General features: G+C 40.3%; 1 protein-coding gene across 1 annotated transcript in view; it reads right to left on the bottom strand.

Annotated features, from left to right (window-relative positions):
* Positions 1-3,645: 3,645 nt before the first annotated feature.
* LOC109917447 (A kinase (PRKA) anchor protein 10) overlaps positions 3,646-19,334 on the bottom strand; it is a 60,183-nt gene continuing 44,494 nt past the window's right edge. Inside the window, exons 10-15 of the mRNA XM_048612348.1 lie at positions 16,743-16,852; positions 15,676-15,758; positions 14,947-14,999; positions 11,669-11,764; positions 11,546-11,582; positions 3,646-4,374 (exon numbers count right to left, since the gene is read on the bottom strand). Of these exons, the coding sequence (XP_048468305.1) occupies positions 11,568-11,582; positions 11,669-11,764; positions 14,947-14,999; positions 15,676-15,758; positions 16,743-16,852 (357 nt within the window). The 3' untranslated portion in view covers positions 3,646-4,374; positions 11,546-11,567. The remainder of the gene's footprint in view (positions 4,375-11,545; positions 11,583-11,668; positions 11,765-14,946; positions 15,000-15,675; positions 15,759-16,742; positions 16,853-19,334) is intronic.

Below are 19,334 nucleotides of genomic sequence, written 5' to 3'. Positions count from 1 at the left end.
CTGCAGGGATGAGAAATATCAGTTGTGAGAATACATTGAATTAGCTGGCATGGTTCTCCTTGGAAAAAACACTTAAGAGGAGATGTGATAGATGTTTTCAAAATCATGAGTGGGCTTGATAGAGTAGATAGGTTATAGTTCAACAGGATTATTTAAAATGACAAGCTTTCAGAGGCTCACTTCACCTGACAAAGGGGCTATGCTCCAAAAGCTCGTGATTTCAAATAAACCTGTTGGACTATGACCTGGTATTGTGTGACTTCTGATTTAGTCCACCCCAGTCCAACACAGGCACCTCCACATCATGACTTGTGAAAGGAACAAGAATATTTAAAGCGATGTATAAAAGAATCAAGGATGATTGTGAGAAAAGAAACTTTTTCCATGCAGCGAGTAGTTTGGGTGTGGAATGCACTGCCTTGAGTGTGCTGGAGGCAGGTTCAGCTGAGGGATTCAAGAGGGCATTGGATAAAAACATTGTGCGAGGGTAATGGGGAAAAACGAAGCACTTAGGGTGATGATGCTCATTTGAAGAACTGGTGCAGATATGATGGGCTGAATGGCCCCTTCTGCACAGTAAAACTTCTGTGATTCTAAAGCAAGAACCTTGATAACAACTCTTAACATCTCAATATCTGAATGTGGGTACTCCTAACAAGACAGCACCACCTCAATACAACTTTTGAATGTCTATCTAGAATAGGGTTGAGTATTGAACAATGCCACCAAGACGATTTGTATCAACATCCATCAATCATTTTTTATTGCTGCTTTTGTTAAAACTTCTGTTTGGTCTCCCTTTCTTTGATACCTCAATGTGCTTGTTTATCTATTTTTCTGATCTCAGCTGCTTGGATTGTTTTTCCCACATTAAATATAGTACATTATGCAAGTTAAGAGATAACAAGGTGTAGAGCTGGATGAACACAGCAGGCCAAGCAGCATCAGAGGAGCAGGAAGGCTGACATTTCTTCAGAAGGGTCTAGGCCCGAAACGTCAGCCTTCCTGGTCCTCTGATGCTGCTTGGCCTGCTGTGTTCATCCAGTTCTACACCTCGTTATCTCAGATTCTCCAGCATCTACAGTTCCTACTATCTCTGAAACATTATGCAAGTTGTCTGCTCGCAGTGGTGCATCACATTGCAATGCTGCTTTTTATCTATAAAGCAGGCTCGAACGATTCATCTTTTACCCACAACAGCTATGGCTACTCGTGTTGTTTATGGATCCCAGAGCACTCAGTGTTACCTTTAAGATTACGCATTTGTGTGATAAAACATGGGCAGATGCTTCCCTTCTATTTATGATAAAATCTTCATTCCCTTTTGGTGACAAAATCAAGTTAACTTACTACCACAGCATCCCCAACATGGACAATTATTTTGTCCCACTTCAATTTTTTAAAAATCATGAATGTTGCCAATAGCAGACGTTCATTGTTTCATAAACAGTAATTCTAAAATGTTTCCATGCATTTTTTTCTGTGCACACACATGCAACGTGGGTAGGTTTCCCACAGTGATATCCCTCTTCAGAGCACACAGTTACTTATTTCCCACAATCCAAAGGGAGCTGTCGCCAATCCAGTTCCTGCAGAGGCACAGAGGGCATCAGGAAACTTGCCGAGAGCTCTGGGGACTGTTATCTTGGCTTCAAGTGAAAACACACAGACAAGCAGAGATCAACATATACATGCCAACATCATTGCTAGGATGAACTTACTCAAAGCATTATTGGAATTTATGCAACACAGAAGGCTACAGTAGTGTTCATTTAATTGTGAAACTAGTATAAGATCATTCAGAACGTGCTTCCAATAGGACTTTAGCAACAACTGGAAACCGTTCGTTGCGGGGCGGGGGGTGTCCTGAACAAAAGGTCATGTAGCTAGAAAGAATGGTTTGTGAAGGAACAAGAACAAATACTGAATTCCCACAACACTGGAGACAAAAGCATTGTTTGCCTCTTCTGTAACTTTCTGATCCTCCCACTCTCTAGATCTGTATGTCTCTGTCTGCTTTCATATGCTGACTTTTTCCACAGTTGCTTCACTCTGTAGTATTACTCCTGTTTCGTATGCATAATTGTGAATCAGGTTCTTACCAAAAGCACCAAGAGTCCCTAAGATTTACAAAGCTGGGAGTCAATGAGACTTTGATTTCTAAGTTTAGATGAATAATTTCCTCTGCATTTCACTCCCCCTTCCAGCATGGGACAAAGGAAAGAACGGAGCAAAAATGCTGTAGCCTCATTAAATTTTTGGCTTAAGGTAGTTGAATATTTCATTCAATATTTGATTGGTAATCAGTTTTTAAAAATTTCAGTTAGACCTGATTCTTATATATAAATTAAACAGATTACAAAAAGTATCTAAGATCCTTTTTCAAAGCCACACTTGCCTTAATGGAATGTAATTGGTATTGATTAATTGTTAATCAATCTTCTACAAAGTTAAACCCAATTTACATGAGCAGAACTACTAAGGCTGTAAAACCTATGCATTTGTCAGTCATTCTGTTGATAACAGCTGCTATGGTTAATGGGAAAGACTTCAAGATCTTTCCACAGTGATGAAATACAATGACCTACATACTGCATGTGTTGTTTACACTGCTAAAGGTACCACAGAGGACTCGAGTGAATTTTCTTTCTCAACGAGCAGTGGAGGTTGGTCAATAAACATTCAAGGTTGAGTCAGCCAGATTTTAGATTGACAAGGGAGTCAAGAGTTGGGTGGGGGGGGGTGGAAGGGGGAGTCAGGCAAGAAAGTTAAGGCCACAATCAAATCAGCCATGATTTTATTGAATGGTGAGCATCTTCAGGAGATGAAAGAGCCTACTCCTGCTCCTATTTCTATTGGCCTGTAAAATTAACTGAAGGATTTGTAAAAGCAGCACTTTTAGAGTTTTAAAACCAAGGCAGAGTTTTAGAAAAATGGAGGAGTTTAATCATAGACTGTAGGTGCTGACACTGATATTTGTATCGTGAGAGATAATTTTGATTTTCTTCCTTTACAGTCAGGGAACTGCAAGCCTGAGTAGGTTTGGCAGGAAAATACTGGGAGGTCAAATCTGGCAGTAATGCTAGCACAAATGATAATTTCAACAGAAAAGTGAAACAAGTGCAAAGCTGGATGGTGTTGTGGTCAAAATAAGTCTAGAACAATGAAATATGGGGTTTGAAGCTCAGTTCAAGATCTGACAAGATATTGAGTTTATGAACTGATTAATCCATTGGAGTTTCGCTGCTATTGACCTATACTGTAACTTATTCAAGATGACAAAAACGGATTACAACAATATCATTTAATGTAAGACTGTGGGAGGGCGAAAGAGACTAAGTGTGTAAAAGGAGTGAGCATGACATGGAGGTGGACTTGTTTAAAGTAATCAAGTACAATTGAAAGAAAAGGTATGAATGAAATGAAAAACATTAGCAATGGCCAATGGGCTTATTATAATTATTGATACGAATAAGATGATCTGGTATTTCACTGTACTCCTAGAAACTATTACAAGTCAGAGGCAATACTATACAAAAGGTTCACCAGCCGATCAACAATTCAAGTGAAAGTGTAGTGACCAATGATTAGAATTTCTTCCCTCCCATGTACTCAAAAATCAGAAATAAAATACACATCAAGCCATTCTCAACAATATACGTATTTTAAATCAAACACAATTAAATAGGTATGATTTTAGATTAAGTACATGAATACTTATGCATCCGAAAACATAGAAATGGTACATAGTACCAAAAACCTACACACAGCCTTTGTTTGCCTGTTTCTGTGATAATACTCAATCTCAATCTCAATACAATTAGGTAGCATCTGAGTAAATATCTCCATTTATCAGATATCAGCTAGAAACATGAGAGAATTTCAAAAATCTTTACAATACAAAAATCGGAGTTTGTTTTTTCTACTCTGCCGATTTTTTGAACAAAAATCCTGAAGGTATCTAAGGGCTTGACAATAAAACAGACTGCAACAAACCAATGGAGTGCCATTTAGAACACAGCAAAGCTCTATTATAATAGTCACTTCAAATTCTCCCAAAACTATACACCCAGAACCCAGAAAAGAAAATAGCGCTTTGTAATCCTTTGATTTGCAACTCATTGCAGCAACTTCATAAGAAAACCCTTCGTAGTACCCTGACTGGTATTAAAGTCGTTGAAACGTGTGGGGAACTGGAGGCTGGCGATCCTGGAATGCATAGTTTTCTTCATACAAACAACGGAGTAGTATCAGACTGTGTACAGTGTCATTTCATGACTGTGTTAACAGAAAGGAGATGGCTTCTGCTGGACGTGAAGTGAAGCTGTTTGATGAGGAGAGTACATGAACCAATTCTTCTCCTTTTAGTCATAGCTATAATTAGGACAAAGAAAACACAGACAACAATCAACTTGTAGCTTGCAAAAAAAGCATGCAATGCCTTCAGGAAACAAAGCAAAAATGTTGAATAATTTTCATTGCAACTGTAATCTAACATATACAATATGTAGGAACAGCTATTCAATGCTACGTGTACTTTCATAACACTATACATTTAGTCCATTGGTCATAGTCCATTACCCTGCATACAGTCGAGGAAGTCAACTGAAGTGACTGCAACAAAACCAGAGCGCCCTTAGAACTCGCAACGCCCTTGTTTAATAGTCACTTCAAAATATTCTCAAAGCATACAACTAGAATAAAAAAAAAATTCTTAAAACTTTCTAAAACCATTACTGATTTTTTCCTCCTGTTCTTTGTCCATCATCCGAGTTTCACCCAATTGCTGCTCCAAATGGTAATATTACTGCAAAAACCCTTCCTCTACTTTCAGCCCTTTTTGTATCTCCAAGCCTTGCCAACATGTAATATTCGTGCGATCAGATGGACCGTTAGACCGAGGAATGGCAGTTGGAGTTTAATTTAAATAATTGTAAGGTGTTGCATTTTGATAGGGCAAATCAGGGCAGGACTTATGACTTAATGATAGGGTCCTCGGGAGAGTTGCTGAACAGAGAGACCTTGGGATGCAGGGTTGTAGTTCCTTGAAAGTGAAACCAGAGTTGACAGGTTAGTGAAGGCCGTGTTTGGTACACTTGCCTTTATTAGTCAGTGCATAGATTATACGAGTTGGGATGTCATATTGCAGCTGTACAGGGCATTGGTGAGGCCACTTTTAGAACACTGCGTTCAATTCTGGTCTCCCTGCTATCAGAAAGATATTGTTAAACTTGAAAGGCTGCAGAAAAGATTTACAAGTATGTTGCCGGGGTTGGAGGGTTTGAGTTATAGGGAGAGGCTGAATAGGCTGGGGCTATTTTCCCTGGAGTGTCAGAGGTTGAGGGGTGATCTTGTAGAGGTTTATAAAATCATGAGGGGCATTGGTGAATAACCCAGGTCTTTTTCCCAGGGTAGGAGAGTCCAAAACTAGAGGAGATAGGTTTAAGGTGAGAGGGAAAAGATTTAAAAAGGAACCTAAGGGCCAATGTTTTCACACAGAGGGTGGTGCGTGTACAGAATGAGTTGCCAGAGGAAGGAGAGGAGGCTAGTACAATTACAACATTTAAAAGACATCTAGGTAGTTACAAAAATAGGAAAGGTTTAGAGGGATATGGGCCAAGTGCTGGCAAATCAGACTGGATTAAGTTAGGATATTTGGTCAGCATGGATGAGTTGGACCGAAGGGTCTGTTTCTGTGCTGTACTGCTCTATGACTATGAGTCTATTCATGGTCCTTCACCACAACTGTTGTGCCCAATGATTCAGTCACAAGATACACCACACAATCTCAACAGTTTTCTGAGATAGTTGCTGTAGATAACAGCACTGTTCTACAACAGACAGGAAAAAAAAAAATCACACTTGCACCAGATCTTTGGCTGCTTCTGTTCACTGCACCCTAGGGAACTCTCGTGACTGCTCAAGATTCACTTTTGCAGTTTAAGTAGTCATGTGAAATCCTTGAGATCCACTGCAGGCGCTGAACTCATGCTATTCTTGTTTGCATAGCTGTTGTGAAAGCAGGTGTTGCATTTAATAGCTGAAGCATGGTATTAAAACAACAGCTGCATCAAGAATCTCAATTTGCCATAATCAGCAGCCATTGAAAACAAGATTAAAAATTGTCTGGCAGGATCTTTTCCGATTGTTTTCTGCTTCTCTTATTTCACACAATGCATGAGATGAAGCTCTAAACAGACAACACATCCTTTGTTCATCTGCTTTTTCTTCATTTTTAAAACAGAAGTACAGACTGTACGATACAATTCTGTTGTAATATTACTTTCCAAATGCATTTAGAAAAAAATGCAGGATCAGTGTTGGAATTGTTTGGACGTACTTTGTATCTCACATACAAAATTAACAAGTACAAAATTGTTGGTTGTATGTTGATCAAATATAGACTGACTGGACACAAAAAAAGGATAGATGTTTAAAACCAAGCTTAAAACAACAAATTACATTTTCAGCTTCTCTGTGGAAGAAACTTTATTACTAAAGTAGAGGAAAGTTAGTCAATTTCCTACAGCAACAGCGTCAGTCTGACAAAGATAGTCAATTCCTAGGAACAAACTGATTAATCCATTAAATCTTGCCAAAGATTGAGTGGGGAAAAAATGTTCCATTGAGATATTTGATACATATTCAACTATTCATAAACTTAGAGCAAACATCTCAGCCTGCTTTGAGATAGACAGATCATTGATCTTTCATACTAATAATTCATTTCTCTATGTAATGCTAGCCAATAATTCCATCAGTAGTTTGTGAGAAACAAAATTCTCTTGCAATAAATGCATTCAGATTCATTTCAGCAACATTTAAGAGGATTTGGCTGACTGAACTCAGCTGCTACAAAATGCTTTTCTTAGTCTGCACATCTGCTGGCATCTTCAAATTTTCTCTATCTCCTTACACAATATAGACAAAATGGATATTATATTTAGTCCTAATTCCCTCCCTCAACCCATTGTCAGCACAGGCCTTCCCTGTTTAATGCATGCTTTAACATCGTGACTTCATTTGAGTGCAGTTTCAGATTAGGGAACGTTCTGCAAATAGCTTTATTTACATTTTTGTTTTAGCACAGTTATGGAATACACTTAAGTCTTTTTTAAAAGCAAACACTTGCCTCCCAGTCACCGTTTCCCTTCCAACGCCTCCCATGCTGCCCCTCTTGCATTCCTCCTCACTGTAAGCAGGAAGGTTGGAAAAGCAGTGCTGCCAAGGAGCTGCCAAGGGGCAGCACGGTGCTCAGTGGTTAGCATTGCTACTTTACAGCGCCAGGGTCCTAGGTTTGATTCCAGGCTCAGGTGACTGTCTGTGTGGAGTTTGCACATTCTCCTTGTGTCTGCATGGGTTTCCTTCAGCTGCTCCAGTTTCTTCCCACAGTCCAAAGATAGGCAAATTAGGTGACTGGCCAGGCTAAATTGCCCATAGTATCCAGAGTTATGCAGGCTGGGTGGATTAGCCATGGGAAATGTGGTGTTACAGTGATAGGGTTGGGGGGTGGGTCTGGGTCAGATGCTCTTCGGAGGGTTGGTGTGGACATGATGAGCTAAATGGCCTGCTTTCACACTGTTGGGATTCCATGATTCTAAGTTTGAAGTTAGGGAGAGTTTTAGAAACCAGTAAAGGGTGACTGAAAAATGATTGCGGAAGAAATAGACAATAGTAAACAAAAAGGGAAATATAAAAGAGATTGAGATCTTGTACAAATAGCAAAACAATTGTGAAAGTAAAATGTAGAACCTTTGAAAGTTGAGATAGAAGAAATTATAAGGGGGAATAAGAATAGGTCAAAGATGTTCAACAAATATGTTGTGTCTGACACAGTAGAAGAGACAAAGAGTGGGGAGCCAGTGATCTAATAGGAGGAATTCAAAGGCTTCAAACTCAAACATCTTCTGCAAATGTTCTCCCAAAAGATACACATCAGGACCCCTTGCAAGTTCTGACACACCAATTATGAGGTAATTATCTGGGAAGTTTAAACTTCCAGTGAGCACTTACCCCACACTTGTAGACCTTTGGAAAAATCTCCAACCTTTTATAGCACTAGCTGTTGTATTCCAACTCAGTCAGAGATTTTACAAGATTCCATCTCATTTACCCAGATAGATCCCCAGGAAGAGACAGACAGTTTAAAACCATGAATAACTTCTATGTAACTCAACAACTAAAATCTCCCTAATGGAACCTCAACTCTCCATCTCAGACTCCTCTTTGATCCTCCGCCAACTATCCTGCCTATATCTCTTATACTCATCCACCCACCTGCTTAACTTCTCTCCTTGGCATCTCAAAGAGGTTTTGGATATTTAAACTGTTAATTTCTTTGGGAATATAGCAAGTAGTGTCATAAGAGGAGGAAGTGGCTTTTGCAAAAGTTTGCCACCTTCATTGTGAAGATTCTTGTGGTGGGCAAGTTCCGCAGAATCCACTAATAGGAGTCGGCACAAAGAAATTGCAGGTTAAAGAAAAACTAAGTAACTTTCGCCTAAAATCCTAGAACTGACCCAGATCGGAAAACTTGGGCCAAGCGAAAAATACTAATTACAAATTTCTGGAGAAGTTATTGGTCTATAAGTTGAAAAATCTCCTGCACCCAATGGCGTAGAACTAGAGTTCTAAAAGATGTGGCTGCAGAGATAGTGTATGCACTGGTTGTGATTTTTCAAAATTTCTTAGAATCGGAATTATTCCAGTGGATTGCAATAAAGCAACATAGCATTGCAACTCCAGAAAGGTGGGGAGAGAGAAAACAGAACCACATCAGTTGTAGGAAAAATGTTGGAATCCATTAGTAAGTAGAATTAACAAGTACTTAGAAAATCATATGATTAGACAATGTCAGCGGTTTTAGGAAAGGGCAATGATCAGTGACAAACTTATCGGAGCTTTTTTTTAAAAAAAAGGATATACCTAACAAGATGGAAAAAGGGGAACCAGTGGAAATAACATATTTGGATTATTAAAAGGTATTAACTGCCACAGGAAAGATAAGGGCTCCTGGGTTTTGAGGTATTAGTATGGGCAGATGATTGATTAATGAACAAACAATAAGAATAAATGGGCCATTTTTAAATTGATGAGGTGGTGCTGGTGTTGGACTGGGGCAGATAAGGTCAGAAGTCACATGACACCAGATTACTGTCCAACATGTTTGTTTATTTGAAATCACAAGCTTTCGGAGCGCTGCTCCTTCGTCGGGTGAGGTGGCTCCACCTGACAACAGAGTAGCACTCCGAAAGCTTGCGATTTCAAACAAACCTGTTGGACTATAACCTGGTATCGTGGAACTTCTGACATTTTTAAAGTAGTCAGCTCTTATTAGTGCAGTCACGCAAGCATCTCATTGGGACATCAGCTTACAATGATTAAGATGGAGGGATTGTGTGGAACATCTCTAATTGGAGACAACATGAAACTAGATAGGCAAGTTAGTATTGAGAACTATGCAAAATATTTTAAAACATATAGTCTAGTTTTTGGGCAAGAAGTTAGAACATAATGCAAGAAAATGTGGCAAATTTCATCTTGGTAGGATACATAAAACAATATTTTTCTACACGGCGTAAAACTATTAAATGTGGGTGTCCTCCCAGACAAAACACCTGACAGTATAATGTATATTACCTTACCCAAGACAGGATGCATGTGTTTTTTTTTGAAGGGGTGGGGCATGCAGTGAAATTTCTTTAGATTATTTCCTCAGATGTGCAAACTGTCTTTGTAGAATGATTGAAGAGAATTGGCCACTGTTCTTTATTGCTTAGAAGAATGGGATCAATCTCGTCAAGACCTGGGGACACTAATTCTCCCCTAGCTGCCGTCTAGAAATGGGAGGGGAGGTGGTGGATGGTTTCAGGATAAGAAGTTGACCATTTAGGACTGAGATGAGGTGAAATTTGTTCAAAGAGTTGTGAATCTTGGGAATTTTCTACCCAGAGAACTGATGGCATTCAGTCGTTTAGCTTATTCAAGACAAAACTGATAGACGTTTTGGTCTCCAACAAAGTCAAGGGATAGAAGCATTGGACAGGAAAGTGCAGTTGAGTTTGAAGACTGGCCATGACACTAGCGAATGACAAAGCAGACTCAAGGGGCCTTCTGGTTCTCTCCTGCTCATATTTCTTGACTTTATTGTTTAATCTCTTCATCATCTCCCCATCTTCCTTTTATCCTGCTTCTGTACTTGCTTAAAAACTTATATATTTCAATCACTTCCTGGTTCAGATAAGAGGACATCGACCTAATACATTACTTCCATTTCTTCCTCTAAAGATGCAGTTTGTCCTGTTCAACATTTTAACTGTTTCCAGTTTTTATTTCAAATTTCCAATACTTTTTTTCTGTATTAACAACAGATAGAATTGAAGGCAGGTGGAGTAAAAGACTGGGGGGGTGGGGGGGGGGGGGGGGGGTGGTGGTGCTACGACAAAAGGTACCCACAAGGCTGAGTGTGTGTGTGAAGGCAGGAAAAAGGAAAATAGATGATAGAGAGACAGAGAAAAGACAGCAATAAAAGGTTCCTGCCAGTGTTTTGTTTAGAAAAAAGTCTATCAATGTAGCTTTATAGAGTCATAGTGTAATACAGCATAGAAACAGGCCCTTTGGCCCAAACTGGTCCATGCTGGCCATGGTCCCCACTCAGCTCATTCCAATTGCCTGCATTTGGTCCATATCCCTCTAAACCCTTCCCATCCTTGTATCTATCCAAATGATTTTTTAAAATGTTGCTATTGTACCTGCCTCAACCACTTTCTCTGGCAGCCCATTCCACATACGCACCACTCTCTGCGTGAAAAGAAGTTTCCCCTCAGATCCTCCTCCAATCTTTCCCCTCTCACCTTAAACCTGCACTCTCTAGTTTTCAATTCCACATCCTTGGGAAAATACCATATGCATTCATCCTTTCCATACCCCTCATGATTTTATACACCTCAATAAGGTCACCCCTCATTTTCCTACGTTCCAAGGAATAAAGTCCTTTCCTGGCCAACCTCTCCCTATAACATAGGCCTACTGGTCCTGGCAACATCCTCATAAATCTTCCTTGCACACTTTTCCAGTTTAATTATGTCTTCCCTATAACAGGGTGACCAAAACTGCACACAATGCTCCATGTGCGACCTTACCAACAACTTATACAACTGTAACGCAACATCCCAACTCCTACACTCAATGCCTTGACCGATGAAGGCCAGCTGCTAAACGCCTTCTTCACCACCCTGTTTACCTGTGATGCTGCTTACAACGAACTACGTACTTGTACTTCTAGGTCCCTCCGCTCCACAACACTCCTCAGGACCTTACCACTTACTGTATATGTCTGATGTTGGTTTGACTTTCCAAAGTGCAGCACCTCACACTTATCTGTATTGAATTGCATTTGCCAATCCTCAGCCCACTTCCCCATCTGATCAAGACCCTTCTGTAATTTTAGTTGCACCAACTGCCTAAAATTCACAAACCATTGAATGTTGATTATTTGTTACCATTTTCAACACTCATACCCGGGATGTGAAAAATGAGCACTTACCTGAGACACACAAATGTTTTCTTTACATTCTGGTCCACTGTGAACAACACAACATGTTATTTCAGCAGTTCTTAACAGTAATATTGTTAAAGATGTAGCGTTTCAGCAGCACTAATTCATTACCTTTGTGGACTTTGCGACGAGTGGCTCACTTTGTGCTTGTTGTACAACGTCATTGACTATCATCTTGGCGATCCGCCATGCCATCTCTTCCTGTGCCTAAAACAGAAACAACTTCAAATCTTATATTGTTACATGGCTGGTGAATGGATAAAACTCTATTTTAACGCAATTAATTCTCTAGTTTCAAAAAACAAAAGTTGCTGGAAAAGCTCAGCAGGTCTGGTAGCATCTGTGAAGAAAAAATGTCAGAGTTTCTCTAGTTTCATCACTTTCATTTTACCCTCCCTTTTGTGAATTTTTAAAAAATACATATATTCATGGGATGTGGGCTTCTCTGGCTGGGCCAGTGTTTATTGCCCTTCCCTTGTGCCCCTTGAGAAGGAACTGGTCAGCTATCTTCTTGAACTGCTATAGTCTATTTGGTGTAAATACATCTACAACGCTTCTAGGGAGGGAGTTCCCGGATTCTGTAACAGAGCCATCACACCCATCTTGATGATGTGAAACATTGCACAATGGAGGGGAATTCGATGCAGTTTCCCAACAGCATTCAAATTGGAGGGAAGGGAAGGGAAGGGAGGTTAGCCATTACTATTGCACATATAGCAGCTTTGGAATCTAACTGGATCTGGAGGTATATAATCTAAATTATGGATCATATATCTAGGAGGTGAAAGCCAATGATACAAGTTGTGCACACAATTATGATCACTTTTAAATATTAGAATCTGACCAACAAGATCTGGGATCAGAAAGGTGAAAAATAAATATTGACCAAGTATTCAAAATTCTTAAGGGAAAGATAAATTGAACCATGAAAATGTGCAACAAACTTCTTATTAACTGGCACCTATGGTTTAGCTGGTAGCACTCAACTGAGTCAGAACTTTAGGGGCTCCAGACACACACTAAATTTAAACTTCAATACAATACCAGTTCAAGTGATTTAGATTGACGGTTAAAGATCCCTCAGCAATATCTGAAGTGGAAGGACTGCCCTCAGCCAACATCATAAAACAGATTTCGTAATCATTCACCTAATTGTTGCTTGTGGATTTTACTGTGCACATTATAACCATTGTGTTTACCCAATAATAAACAGCATCTGCACAAATTAATTCATTGAATGCAAATTGCTTTGGGAAATACTACAAGTGCTAATTCCCACTTTTCTTCACTTAGAATGAATGTTGTTTCCTATCTAAAGAAAATTACTCACTAAGATTTCTATGGAAGCATCACCCACCGGCCTGACACCCTCTGTATATGCACTGGTTGTGCAGGGTACAGTTACCTCCCCAAGTTTAATTGAGTGGATATGGAGAAGGGTTAAATGATGACTAATTCAATTCTGCCATAATATTCAACAGTTACGATCAAATATGATCGAATAAATTTGGGTATTCATAGAAAATATTTTTGATTAGTTCACTATTGAGAAGAGGAGAAAAATAAAAGACAGAGGCATAATTTATAAAAGGAAAATCAGAATCCAACACAAAATTAACACCAGTGGCAGATTCATTTATAACGTCACAAAGCACCTCAGGGAGAAGGATAGGAGGTTATGCCGAAAGGGAAATATTGACAGGTTGGATGCAAGTTCAAAACACAGAATGGAGATGAGGATTTTATGAGAAGATGGAAATGACATAGGCTGATATTAAACATGAACAGTAAATGGAGACCAATGCCCATGGGCTGTTGTGTGTTAATCACAGCTATAAGTAAATGTGGTACTAGTTAATTCTGACACGGATCATAAAAGTACAGAAAATACCAATCATGTTTGAAAACAATCTGGAATTTTCTGTAGCTAGAGACTAGAATTAATTAAATTCATGCAACAAATGTGGTACAAATGAAAAACAAAATCAACGTGCACTGATCCCTAGTGACCTCTTCAAAAACATTAGAAGTTGCAGGAATGGGAAAGATCATTTCGTCTATATAGTCACACTAGTTTGCTGGCCATATTTGACAGATGAATGGGTTGGCTTTTCTGACTGTGCTGTTAAAGTAGATGAGCTCTTTCCTGCAGCATTGCGTGGCCAAGCAAGGTGTCTGTTCATTGCAATACAAATTATTTTTGATTTCCAATTTTGAACTCATGGAATTAGGAGACTTCTATATTTTTAATGGACAAGATAATCAGAGGAACGTACAAAGGTCATGTCCATGTCAGTGTAGCAGTAAGACTATATCCATAATTGCTTAGTAGCATTGAACTTAAGCATTGCTAAAAGGAAACACAAAGTCTATCAAGACTGGAAGGCAAGAAACTGATCATTGAAAAGGAACGCCAATGTATGCTTGAGGAGAGGGTTTGACTGGTTGGACCATGGTTGGCATAGACCTGCAGCTGGACTCTGACATTGGGAATACAACATAGACTGGAAGTCTGATACACTCCATCAATGAGAAAGGTACTACATTTGCTCAAACTCCTGCCTATTTGGAACAGTAACCATGTACCACTTCTGTCGCACACAAATGAAACACATTGAGCCCAAATGATTATCTTAAATGGCTTCCATTGTAATTCTTAGCACAATTAGGATTATTTAGTAAATGCTGTTCAACAGTAGAATCACATCTAGTGCCAGATACTATGTTCAGAGTTTTGAGAGAATGGTTGTGAGCACGCTGACCATTTTGGACGGTTAAAGGCACGTGTGTTTGATCCGACAGTGAGACCTGCATACTACATTACACATTTGTCTCATAGTCAGAAAATTTTTGGTGTGATAGCAGTAACTCATTAGTGGAGAGTAGCAGTGTGAGATGTTTAGCTAACCGGAGTCAACCCGCCTGGTTTGAAATTAATCAGCTAGCTAAGATCGACAGTTCACAGATCCTGCTACACTGGCATGGCAACCATGATCCAACCAATTGGCACCCTATTCCCACGCTGTATAAATTGGTGTTCCCTTCTGAAGTTTGGTTTCTTACATCCCAGTCCTGTTAAATGCAAGACTAAAAGCTTGTGTCTCTTTTTAGACATGTTATGATTACATTACTGTCAATGAAAATTATTGTGCTTGTCACATTTTCTGATGTGAGGATGAACTGTTGACTTCTACTGGAAGTGTAAGATGATGCAAGGGATGTGGAAGAGTCTACAAACACTGTAGAAAGTGATAATCTTGTGACACTTTACCATCATCACCTTAAACATTCCAACCAAACCGAGAATTGCTTTGCAAATTATAAATCACTGATGTTTCAGACTAAAGGATGACCCAATTTTAAAAACTCAGTCAAAATAAAATATTTACCTCATCCGTGCTCCCTTGTACCCATTTTTTCATGGCCTGTGAAAACATGGAACCTGTTTGATACAATATAAAAATAGGTTTTAAAAAAATAAATTTTGAATAGGAGTGCGTAGAATCCCTCTGGTTATAGTTTCCAGAAAGATAACATAAGCCTGTTTACAAGGTGGTAAGATGATGGTCGAGATTTTAAAATAGTAATGCTGTTGTTTTTATGCTCCATTTAGCACAGTTGCTGATGCCAGTGACGATTACAGATTGTTAATTGCAATGATCCACTGGGTGAGCCTTTAATCTCCACCAGTTCTGTCAAGGGAAAGTAACAATTCATGGGAGAGGAGAAAGGACAAGAAGTGAGCAAAAAGCAAATCGTGGCTGGTTCAAGGCCAGTAATCATTAACATTGACTTTCTACATTTTTTTGTTTCCATGTCTCCATTCCTTTCCTTCCGAGGTCATCTTGCACAGTATATTGAACAAGTTAATGGTCAGCCATTGTGTTTGTGAAGTACTACACAAACCACGTTGCTAGACTGTAAATATTCACAAGGTTTCCTTATATCAGATCTGAAGAATACCGTAAGAACTTACATTTATATGGTGCCTTTAAATGTAGTGATACGTCCCAAGGCATGTCACTGGAGTGTAATTCAGACAAAAACGGACACCGAGTCAATGACTGAAAAACAGCTCGAACATCTCTCAAATATAAACAATGTGGGTGAACACTTACCTTTTGACTTTTTTACATCAGGCTCTGGTTCAGACTCTCTTATAAACTGGCCAAGTTCATTTATCTTCCCAAATGTCATTCTCCTACCAAATAAATCAAGAACAATTTTGACACAATTGACAAAATTAAAACAATTTAGTGCTCCCTCAAATTTTGTGTTATGTGCCATAGTCTGGAATGACACAGCTCTCTATTAGAAATGGAAGTCCCTGTAAGGTAACGAGTTAGTCTAAGTGCAAACCAAATTGAATAGATGGGAGAAACATGATCTATGGTATGGCTGGTGGGGAATGCTAAATGTAATCGAAGTTAATAAATGTACTGAGCTATAAGAAGAATAGATAAAATTGATGAAACTGCTATGATTTTTTTTAAAAAAGTGCCTCTAACTGTAGCGGGTTCCAAGCTTTTGTTTAATAATACAGAACTCAGTGACGTCCGAATGAGCCCAAGGACATTACCGTTTACCATGCCCAGCAACAAGAGCTTTTAAAGGAGAACTTTTGAGTTGAATCACAAGCAATTGTAAACCATTAGAGTGGAATGGTTTTGCAGTTTACAGCATTCGGCTCTAAAAGAGTGAAAGCAATTGGCATTTTTGTCAAATTAAGTGCTACATATTAAAAAAAAAAGCACAATTTCAGTTAGTCTTGGTATCATAATGTAAATGTTTGTGTTTTTTTAAAATGATCTGGAAGTTTGTGTTTTTTGTCCCAAATCCTCTCTGGACATGTATTACAAAACAGCTGTATAGCAGACAAGACAAGACCTGCTGGCTCATTCAGCCTATTCCACATTAATGTGACGCCTTGTGCATAACAATACATATATTCCCCCAATCCACCAAGTAACGTGCAATTTCCTGGGAGGTACAGAAAACAAAAACAAGACAATTAGGGAAATATAACCTGTGTCTTCCGCTGCATGAAGAAGCTTAATGTACCTAATAGTGCAGCTAACAACTTTTCTATTGCACCCTGATGTAAATTTAGCAAGTGTTCAGTGACAAGACTAACAGAGAACATGAGCTTTCCAACTTAAGTATTTCCAAAATTGGTGTAACTCACCCTGCAAAAGTCCTGTGATACAAAGATTCTGGTTCTAGACTTGCAGCATCAACGACTATTGCTTCATCAAAGTTTTTCAGGATTTTTACTGTGGCCTTTCTGGTGCCGTGCTATTTAAAAGAGGTTAATATCAATGTTGATACAAAAACAAAGTTATACTGCTTACATTTATCCTGGTCAAGCTGCGGGCAGTAGGGAGTGTGCATGAAGTATCAAAGAATCACAGGATGGTAATAACAGTTTGAGGCAGCTCTCTGCAAGAACAATTTAACTAGTTCCATGCCTCTGCCCTTTGACTGCAGCCCTTTCACTACCTTCGAGTAATTATTTAATTCCGTTTTGAAAGCCACAATTGAATTTGCCTTCAAAAGCTTTTCAGGCACCAAAATTTTAGATATCATCCCCAACATTTGCTCATGGCATCTTTGCTTCTATTGTCATTCATTGTAACTTAGTGACCTACGGTATTCAACCCTTCCACTAATGGGAACAGTTTGTTTTCATCTATATGTATGGACGGTCATCATTTTGAGCACCACTCTCAACCTTTGCTTCTCTAAGATGACAGACAGCAACTCCAATCTAAGCATTTGAAGTCCTTCATCCTTGGAACCATTCTCCATTCTTCTTCCCACCTTCCTTAATACCTTCACATCCTTTCTGACATGTGGTGCCCAGAATTAGACAACACTCCATAGTCTCTACAGTGTAGAAACAGGCCATCCGGCCCAACAAGTCCACACTGACCCTCCGAACAGCATCACACACAGACCCACCATCCACCCAATATTTCCAATAGCTAACACATCTAACCTACAAACCCCTGGTCACTATGGAGCAATTTAGCATGGCCAATCCACCTGACTTGCACATCTTTGGACTGTGGAAGAAACCGGAGCACCCGGAGGAAACCCACGCAGACCCAGGGAGAACGTAAAAAATCCACAGTCACCCGAGGGTGGAATCGAACCCAGGACCCTGGCGCTGTCAGGCAGCAGTGCTAACCACTGAGCCACTGTGCCACTCTACTGATGCTGAGCGAGCGTTTCATGAAAGGTTCACCATAATTTCCTTGCTTTTGTATTTATAAAGACCACAATCCTGTATGTTTTATTTTTAAAATCACTTCCTCAAACTTTTTCAATAATTTGCGCACAGATTACCTCAGGCCTCTCTGTTCCTATGCTTCCTTTCGTATGGTAGCTTTTAGTTTACATTAGATCTTCTTGGTCTTTCCATTAATATGCATCACCACAAACTTCTCTGCATTAAAATTCATGTCACAAATCTACCCATTCCACCAGATGATCGATGTCCTCTTCAAATTTAACTCTTCCCTTCCTACAGTTTACATCTAACTTTTGTGTCATCCGAAATTAAATGTTACAGCAGATAATAAATGCCTAAAGTTGCATGGGAGAATATAAATTGAATCAGAGATAGTAGGAACTGCAGATGCTGGAGAATCCGAGACAACAAGGTGCAGGGCTGGACGAACACAGCAGGCCAAGCAGCATCACAGGAGCAGAGAGGCTGACGTTTCGGGCCTAGACCCTTCATCAGAAAAGGGGGAGGGGAAGGGGGTTCCCAAATAAATAGGGAGAGAGTGGGAGGCGGATAGAAGAGGGATAGAGGAGAGGATAGGTGGAGAGTAAACAAACAGGTCGAAGAGGCGGGGATGGAGCCAGTAAAGGTGAGTGTAGGTAGGGAGTTAGGAAGGGGATAGGTCAGTCCAGGGAGGACGGACAGGTCAAGGGGGCGGGATGAGATTGGTCGGTAGGAGATGGAGGTGCGGCTTGAGGTGGGAGGAGGGGATAGGTGGGAGGAAGAACAGGTTAGGGAGGCAGGGACGAGCTGGACTGGTTTTGGGATGCGGTAGGGGGAGGGGAGATTTTGAAACTTGTGAAATCCACATGGGAACCCTGCAGCCCAATGGTATCAAAGCGGAATATGAGTTGCTGTTCCTGCAACCTTCGGGTGGCATTGTTGTGGCACTGCAGGAGGCCCAGGATGGACATGTCGTCTGAGGAATGGGAGGGGGAGTTGAAATGGTTCGCACTGGGAGGTGGAGTTGTTTATTGTGAACCGAGCGTAGGTGTTCTGCAAAGCGGTCCCCAAGCCTCCGCTTGGTTTCCCCGATGTAGAAGAAGCCACACCGGGTACAGCGGATGCAGTATACCACATTAGCAGATGTGCAGGTGAACATCTGCTTGATGTGGAAAGTCTTCTTGGGGCCTGGGATGGGGGTGAGGGAGGAGGTATGGGGGCAGGTGTAGCACTTCCTGTGGTTGCAGGGAAAAGTGCCGGGTGTGGTGGAGCTGGAGGGGAGTGTGGAGCGGACAAGGGAGTCACGGAGATAGTTGTCCCTCCGGAAAGCAGATAAGGGTGGGGAAGGAAAGATGTGTTTGGTGGTGGGGTCGGATTGCAGATGGCGGAAGTGTCGGAGGATGATGCGTTGGATCCGGAGGTTGGTGGGGTGGTACGTGAGGACGAGGGGGATTCTTTTTTGGTTCTTATTGCGTGGACGGGGTGTGAGGGATGAGGTGCGGGAGATGTGGGAGACACGGTTGAGGGCGTTCTCGACCACCGAGG

The sequence above is a fragment of the Rhincodon typus genome, chromosome 26 (assembly GCF_021869965.1).
Source record: "Rhincodon typus isolate 14 chromosome 26, sRhiTyp1.1, whole genome shotgun sequence".
Lineage (NCBI taxonomy): Eukaryota > Metazoa > Chordata > Chondrichthyes > Orectolobiformes > Rhincodontidae > Rhincodon > Rhincodon typus.
This window is presented reverse-complemented; position numbering and strand designations above follow the sequence as displayed.